The sequence below is a fragment of the Stomoxys calcitrans genome, chromosome 4, assembly GCF_963082655.1.
Source record: "Stomoxys calcitrans chromosome 4, idStoCalc2.1, whole genome shotgun sequence".
In the NCBI taxonomy this organism is placed as follows: domain Eukaryota; kingdom Metazoa; phylum Arthropoda; class Insecta; order Diptera; family Muscidae; genus Stomoxys; species Stomoxys calcitrans.
In genome coordinates this window covers 16,260,794-16,269,663 of record NC_081555.1, presented here as the reverse complement: position 1 = coordinate 16,269,663, position 8,870 = coordinate 16,260,794, and the positions used below count along the sequence as shown (strand labels likewise).

The window sequence follows — 8,870 nt, the reverse complement described above, 5'->3', positions numbered from 1 at the left end:
TATTATATTCGAACAAGTAAAAACAATTCTAAAACAGAACTGCTACATTTGGATTCCTTATAAAACAGGAGGGGGTGCAACTATGGTCAATGTGTGGCGTCCTTTGGATTTTCTTTATCATTCCCAGAAAACTTTTGATCACTGAGCTCAGCTCGAAAGAGTAAACAAACATCAACATTGTGTTAAGAATGTCAGAATATTGAAAATGTTTATAGTATTACAAATATTGCAATACTGCACATGCAAATTTGCCCATGAACATTCCATTAAGGAACAGTGGCAAACTTCTCACTATTGATTGCGATTTTCAGAATTTTATGACTTTGCTTGGAATGTATTTTTTTTTTATTTTATTTTTTTTTTTTTTTTTTTTTTTGTATATATATTTTGTTGATTATTTAAACTGATTGCAAACTTATCAGCCTTTTTGAATATTTACAAATGTAATTCTACTTAATTTTTTCTATATAACATTCCAATCATTTATTGCTAATCTAAGTCATTAAGAAGAGGGAGTCGCAATTTAAAATGTTGCATTCGTTTATAAAACTTATTCTTAAAAAATGAATTTGTGTTACATAATATTTGTCCTATATTCAGGATATGTTCTCTGCTCAGATGATGACACAACCAAGGAGTATTTAGTAAGTGATTCAAGTGAAAAATCAAAAAAACTGAAAATCAGACAACACTATGTTAAATGACATAAAAACAAAATAAAATGAAGTTAAAAAAAATCAAATCAAACAAAAAGGCTTTAAGTTCGGCAGGGCCGAACTTTGGATACCCACCACCTCGGGTATATATGAAACTACCTTTCGTCATAATCCGGTGAAAAATGCATAATTTATGCCCCCATAGCAGCTATATCGAAATATGGACCGATTTAGATCAAATTCGTCACGGACATTGAGTGGTCTGATAAGTAAAAGTCATTGTTCAATTTTGCAAATTGCAAATTTTGCCCATGAACATTCCACTAAGGAACAGAGGCAAACTTCTCACATATCAATGAGTGCAGTCCGATTCAAGTTTTAAACTCAATGATAAGGGGCCTCCTTTTTATAGCCGAGTCCGAACGGCGTGCCGCAGTGTGACACCTCTTTGGAGAGAAGTTTTACATGGCATAGTACCTCACAAATGTTGCCAGCATTCGGAGGGGAAAACCACCGCTGAAAATTTTTTTCTGATGGTCTCGCCAGGATTCGAACCCAGGCGTTCAGCGTCATAGGCGGACAGTGGCCTCCGTATGCGACACGGATGTCGAAAAGCCTAATATAAGTCACTTTGTCAAATTTCAGTGAAATCGAATTATAAATGCGCTCTGTATGGGCCCAAGACTTTAAATCGAAAGATCAGTCTATATCCAAATTTGAACCGATCTAAGCCAAAGTGAAGAAGGATGTCAAAGGGCCTAACACAACTCACTGTCCAAAACTTCTGCAAAATCGGGCAATAAATGCGACTTTTATGGGCCTAAGACCTTCAATCAAGAGATCGGTCTATATGGCAGCTATATCCAATTTTGGACCGATCTGGGTCAAATTAAAGAGGGATGTCAAAAGGCCTAACACAACTCACTGTCCAAAATTTCTGCAAAATCGGATAATAAATGCGACTTTTATGGGCCTAAGACCTTAAATCAAGAGATCGGTCTATATGGCAGCTATATCCAATTTTGAACCGATCTGGGTCAAATTAAAGAAGGATGTCGAAGGGCCTAACACAACTCACTGTCCCAAACTTCGGCGAAATCGGGCAATAACTGCGAATTTTATGGACCCAAAACCTTAAATCGAGAGATCGGACTATATGGCAGCTATATCCAAATCTGGACCGATCTGAGCCGTGTCAAAGAGGGATGTCAAAGGGCCCAACACAACTCACTGTCCCAAATTTCAGCAAAATCGGATAATAAATGTAGCTTTTATGGGCCTAAGAACCTAAATCGGCGGATCGGTCTATATGGCAGCTATATCCAAATCTAGACCGATCTGGGCCAAATTAAAAAGAGATGTCGAAGGGTCTAACACAACTCACTGTCCCAAATTATGGCGAAATCGGACAATAAATGAGGCTTTTATGGGCCTAAGACACTAAATCGCCGGATCGGTCTATATGACATCTATATCCAAATCTAGACCGATCTGTGCCATATTGCAGAAATATGTCGAGGGGCTTAACCTAACTCACTGTCCCAAATTTCGGCGACATCGGACTATAAATGCGTCCTTTATTGGCCTAAGACCTTAAATCGAGAAATCGGACTATATGGCAGCTACATCCAAATCTAGACCGATCTCAGCCAAATTGAAGAAGTATGTCAAGGGGCTTAACACAACTCACTGTCCCAAATTATGCCGAAATCGGACAATAAATGAGGCTTTTATGGGCCTAAGACTCTAAATCGGCGGATCAGTCTATATGACATCAATATCCAAATGTGGACCAATCTGGGCCAAATTAAAAAACTCTGTCGAGGGGCCTAACAAAACTCACTGTCTCAAATTTCGGCAAAATTGGGTAATAAATGTGGCTTTTCTGGGCCTAAGACCCTAAATCGGGAGATTGGTCAATATGGCAGCTATATCCAAATCTGAACCGATCGGGACCAAAATAAAGAAGAATGTCGAAGGGCCTAACACAACTCACTGTCCCAAATTTCAGCAAAATCGGATAATAAATGTAGCTTTTATGGGCCTAAGAACCTAAATCGGCGGATCGGTCTATATGGCAGCTATATCCAAATCTTCACCGATCTCTGCCATATTGCAAAAGTATGTCGAGGGGCTTAACTTAACTCACTGTCCCAAATTTCGGCGACATCGGACAATAAAAGCGCATTTTATAGGCCCAAAGCCTTAAATAGAAAGATCGGTCTATATGGCAGCTATATCCAAATCTGAACCGATCGGGGCCAAAATAAAGAAGAATGTCGAAGGGACTAACACAACTCACTGTCCCAATTTTCAGCAAAATCGGATAATATATGTGGCTTTTATGGGCCTAAGAACTTAAATCGGCGGATCGGTCTATATGGCAGCTATATTCAAATCTTCACCGATATCTGCAATATTTCAGAAGTATGTCGAGGGGCTTAACTTAACCCACTGTTCCAAATTTCGGCGACATCGGGCAATAAAAACGCCTTTTATGGGCCCAAAACCTTAAATCGCAAGATACGGCTATATGGCAGCTATATCCAAATTTGAACCGATCTAAGCCAAAGTGAAGAAGGATATCGAAGGGCCTAACACAACTCACTGTCCCAAATTTCAGCAAAATCGGATAATATATGTGGCTTTTATGGGCCTAAGAACTTAAATCGGCGGATCGGTCTATATGGAAGCTATATTCAAATCTTCACCGATATCTGCAATATTTCAGAAGTATGTCGAGGGGCTTAACTTAACCCACTGTTCCGAATTTTGGCGACATCGGGCATTAAAAACGCATTTTATGGGCCCAAAGCCTTAAATAGAAAGATCGGTCTATATGGCAGCTATATCCAAATTTGAACCGATCTAAGCCAAAGTGAAGAAGGATATCGAAGGGCCCAACACAACTCACTGTTCAACAAAATCGGATAATAAATCTAGCTTTTATGGGCCTTAGAACCTAAATCGGCGGATCGGTCTATATGGGGACTATATCAAGATTAAGTCCGATATAGACCATCTTCAAACTAGGCCTGCTTATAGACAAAAAAAAGAACCTGTGCAAAGTTTCAGCTCAATATCTCTATTTTTGAAGACTGTAGCGTGATTTCAAAACAGACAAACGGAAAGACGAACAGACTTGGCTAAATCGTCCCAGATTTTTACGCTGATCAAGAATATATACTTTATAGGGTCGGAAATGGATATTTCGATGTGTTGCAACCGCATTGATAAAATTAATATACCCCTATCCTTCGGTGGTTGGTATAATAAACAAGATAAAGCTGCCTAAATTCGGCCGGGCCGAATCTTGGGAGCCCACCACCATGGATTCTGCTAAAATATGGAAGCTATATCTGGTTATAGACCGATGTGGACCGTACTAGGCTCGGTTGTTGGAAGTCATAACAGAATACTACATGCCAAATTTCAGCCAAATTGGATAAAAATTGGGGCTTGAAGGGCTTAGAAAGTCAAATAGGGAGATCGGTTTATATGGGAGCTAAATCAGGTTATACACCGATTTGGACCGCTGGTTGGACAGTTGTTGAAAGTCGTAACAGAAAAGTACAAAAATCAGAAACCAAAAAAGTACAAAATCAAAATTTCTGCCAATTCAGACAAAAATTACGGCTTGTACGGGCTCAGAAGTCAAATCGGGAGATCGGTTTATATGGAGCTTTATCAGGTTATAGACCGATTTGGACCGTTTTGGACGAATTTAGACCGATTTGGACCGATTTGGACCGATTTAGACCAATTTGGACCGATTTGGACCGTACTTAGCACAGTTGTCGAGAGTCACAACAGAACATCGCATGCAAAATTTCTGCCAAATCGGATAAAAATTACGTCTTAAAGGGCTTAGGAAGTCAAATCGGGAGATCGGCTCATATGGGTGCTATATCAGGTCATAATGTTACACTACGTGCAAAATTTCAGCCAAATCGGACAAAACTTACGGCTTGTAAGGGTTTAATAGGTAAAATCGGGAGATCGGTTTATATGAGAGCTATATCAGGCTATAGAGCCATTTGGACCGTACTTAGCACAGTTGATGGATGTCATAGTGAAACACAACATGCAAAATTTCAGCCAATTCGGACAAAAATTGCGGCTTTTAGGGGCTCAGAAGTCAAATCGGGAGACCGGTTTACATGGGAGCTATATCTAAATCTGAACCGATATGGCCCATTTCCAATCACAAATAACCTACATCAAAAAGAAGTATTTGTGCAAAATTTCAAGAGAGGCCACCGTAGCGCAGAGGTAAGCATGTCCGCCAATAACGCTGAACGCCTGGGTTCGAATCCTGGAGAGAACACCTGAAAAATTTTTCATCGGTGGCTTTCCCCTCCTAACGCGGCCTACATTTGTGAGGTACAATGCCATGTAAAACTTCTCTCCAAAGAGGCGTCGCACTGCGGCACGCCGTTCGGACTCGGCTGTAAAAAGGTGCCCCCTTATCATTGAGCTTAAACTAGAATCGGACTGCACTTATTGATAGGTGAGAAGTTTGCCCCTGTTCCTTAGTGGAATGTTCATGGACAAAATTTCAAGCGGCTAGCTTTACGCGCTCGACCGCTATCGTGATTTTTACAGACCGACGGACGGGCATGGCTAGATCGACTCAGAATGTCGAAACGATCAAGATATACTTTATGGGATCTTAGACGAATATTTCGAGGTATTACAATCGGAATGCCTTGATTAGTATACCCCATCCTATGGTGGTGGGTATAAAAATTTAAATAAAATAACCTAACCTCTTAAACTTCAATTTTCTCAGAACCCTAACCTACACGATGATAGAGTAGCCCTTTGGACATATCTTTTCACTAAATTGAATACCTTGATGGAACAGACAGTAAATTCAACTCAAATTCTCGGTAACTTGGCGAAGGAGTAAGTATTTCAACATGACAATGGTTAGAACTTGGGTGATAATAATTTGATTTTGTGATTTTTAGATCAGAGAACATGAATGCCAAGTAAGTAAAACAAATGTCCAGTGTAGATAAAAAATCAGAAAAACAGTCAAATGAAGTTGAAACGGCCTTAAAGTTTCAAAGAGCCAACATTTTTTATTCTCACCACTGTCGAACTATGTACTAAACCAATGATAGGCTAGGCTTTAGTGGCAGTCTGCCATCAGACTCACTTAGACGTTTTGATACCACAGGAACACGTGAAAGACGATACCTTATAGTGCCAACCGTTCAACCATCGAGATCGCTTAAAAAGTCCAACAATTTGCGAATGTTCTACGAGTCCACTAAATCAGATAGGTTTTCAAAGAAATCAGTCCCTTAACAGTCGAACACAATGACTGAGACAGCTTTTCTAGCCAGCGCCAGCAAAGTTGCAGACCTCTTCAAGTCTAGTTTAGGCCACATAATTTGGAGTGTTCAAATTCAATAGGCCTCGTCTCTAGGCCGAAAAACATGCCCGTACCAAATTTGAAGACAATCGGATGAAAATTTCGACCTGTAGTTTATACACAAATTAACATGGACAGAAAGACAGACGGACATAGCTAAATCGGATACAGATAAGTATTGAACATTAGGTGAACTTTGGAAGCGCCGTCCACCACACCACAACACCATTTAGCATTATAGGCCTGACCACTGCAGTATACACCCAATGCATGACATGCGGTTTGAACGGAGAGACAGACAGACGGACATAGCTAAATCGGATACAGATAAGTATTGAACATTAGGTGGACTTTGAAAGCGCCGTCCACCGCACCACAACACCATTTAGCATTATAGGCCTGACCACTGCAGTATACACCCAATGCATGACATGCGGTTTGAACGGAGAGACAGACAGACGGACATAGCTAAATCGGATACAGATAAGTATTGAACGTTAGGTGGACTTTGAAAGCGCCGTCCACCGCGCCACAACACCATTTAACATTATAGGCCTGACCGCTGCAGTATACACCCAATGCATGACATGCGGTTTGAACGGAGAGACAGACAGACGGACATAGCTAAATGGGATACAGATAAGTATTGAACATTAGGTGGACTTTGAAAGCGCCGTCCACCGCACCACAACACCATTTAGCATTATAGGCCTGACCGCTGCAGTATACACCCAATGCATGACATGCGGTTTGAACGGAGAGACGGACAGGGGGGGGGGGGGGGGGGGTTACTGGCCCAGCGACCCAACGGCATGGGTTTTCTGGGATTACATATGTATCCCTCGTTGTGGCGAGCCGCTTGCTCCAAGATCCAACGCTCGCCTCCAGCCGCCCCTAACCTGGGAACAGACACTGATGTTGGCCATTGGTTATTTGAAGGCGCCAATAACTCGCTTTGTCATCTCGAGTATCATTGGCATTCAGTATTTAATTAAGAGTCAGTGCCACATGACCCCTCACTGAGATTCTCCTCTCGATAATCGTTGACTACCCACGGCCGCATTTGCAGTTATTCCGCATAAAAATGGGGCTTTCCACCATCCACAACCTGTGGATGTGCCCGGTAGCTTTCAGCTAAGCTTCCCGTAATGACGATGGACACCACACAAGTCGGAGCTCAAAGTTGCAGCCTGTGTGGTGCTCATAGTTATCCCGTATCGGCCGGGGTAGATCCTAGGAGGATCGCCCCACCATAAAAAGTACCCAAACGGACATGCAGGCCGATTTGGACAGTATGGGACTCAAACGAAAGGTATTGGGGAGTAAAAAATTAAACTTACATAAAAATTTGGGTTGAAACGCCAGGGATGGGGGACCCCCCCCCCCCCCCCACAATAATTCCCCGAATGGACTGGTACACGAACGGGACAATATGGCGTTTTAATGAAAGGTGGTTGAGAGTTGAATTGTTCCATGCCAAAAGGGGGCTGTAAACTGATTGCCGAATTGCCCTGATTTGCCGAAAGCATAAAAATCTGGGAAGCCCCAAGGCAGGGATGCATAAAAGTTTTGCCCATTAATAGTTTAATTTAAAGTGAAAAAGGTTTAATGGTTGAAAATGTCCCTTTTCCAGGCTAGAAGACCAGCACAAACAACTGATTTACCTAAAAGAGAGCAAGGAGCATCAAAAGCAATATCTGGTCGACAATAGTTTGGAGTATCGCAAAAGGTAAGGATTAATAATTGAATTGGGTTGCCCAAAAAGTAATTGCGGATTTTTTAAAACAAAGTAAATGCATTTTTCATAAAACTTAGAATGAACTTAAATCAAATATACTTTTTTTACACTTTTTTTCTAAAGCAAGCTTAAAGTAACAGCTGATAACTGACAGAAGAAAGAATGCAATTACAGAGTCACAAGCTGTGAAAAAATTTGTCAACGCCGACTATATGAAAAAATCCGCAATTACTTTTTGGGCAACCCAATATTTAAGAGGTGAACAAATTTTAAGGATTAAATAAAATTTCTTGGGGTTGCTTGGGGCTACCAAGCAACTTTTGTTAAAATTGACTATCATTCAAAAAACTCTTTTATTTAAATTTTCACATATTTTTAAGCTCCAACTGGATAACCATACTCAAACGTTTCGATGGCTCTGTCAATTTCTATCGCAATTGGAGCGCATATCGCTATGGCTTTGGCAATGCACCGCATGGAGAATTTTTCTTAGGCTTAGAAGAGATACACAATATGACCTCTAGTGCTCCACATGAACTATTGGTGGTGCTAAAAGATTGGGATAATGAAATGCGTTATGCCCACTATGATCTTTTTGAGATTGGAAGGGCATTTGAAGGCTTTAAGCTGAAAATTTTAGGTAATTACCAAGGCGATGCTGGAGATGCTTTGGAACCGCACAAGGGCATGATGTTCTCCACCTTTGATGTGGATAATGATATGGACAAACAACCTCGACACAATTGTGCCATAGGATTTCGTGGTGGCTGGTGGTTTAAAAACTGTTATACCAGGTGGATATTTTGGGAATGCAATCAACAAACTTTAATTTAAGTGGGGGATTTCTTTTTTTGATCTTTTTTCCAGTCATTTAAATGGTGTATATGACTCTAAAGGTTATGGCATACTTTGGGATACTTGGAGACCGAAATACTCGCTTAGCTATGCCGAAATGAAAATACGCAGAAAAGAAAAGGCAAACTAAGAAAAGACAAACTATGGAAAAACTATTTTTTTAATGATTTTCATATGGGCTTCTAAAAAGTTGTACTAGAATAAATTATTGGCCGAAATAAAAATTGAAAACAAATAA

The 8,870-nt window shown here is 40.6% G+C and overlaps 1 protein-coding gene across 1 annotated transcript; it reads left to right on the top strand.

Annotated features, from left to right (window-relative positions):
- Positions 1–479: 479 nt before the first annotated feature.
- On the top strand, positions 480–8,870 carry LOC106086020 (fibrinogen C domain-containing protein 1). The gene is made up of 6 exons (XM_059368075.1): positions 480–644; positions 5,449–5,564; positions 5,630–5,650; positions 7,673–7,768; positions 8,158–8,571; positions 8,645–8,870. Exons 1-6 carry the CDS (start codon positions 564–566, stop codon positions 8,760–8,762), a joined length of 846 nt encoding a protein of 281 aa, XP_059224058.1. The 5' UTR covers positions 480–563; the 3' UTR covers positions 8,763–8,870.

Coding starts and splice junctions, on each gene's coding strand:
- LOC106086020 (XM_059368075.1), top strand. CDS start 564: ATGAATTTGTGTTACATAATATTTGTCCTATATTCAGGATATGTTCTC. Junction 5,651..7,672: donor TCAGAGAACATGAATGCCAA/GTAAGTAAAACA, acceptor TCCCTTTTCCAG/GCTAGAAGACCAGCACAAAC. Junction 7,769..8,157: donor AGTTTGGAGTATCGCAAAAG/GTAAGGATTAAT, acceptor CATATTTTTAAG/CTCCAACTGGATAACCATAC.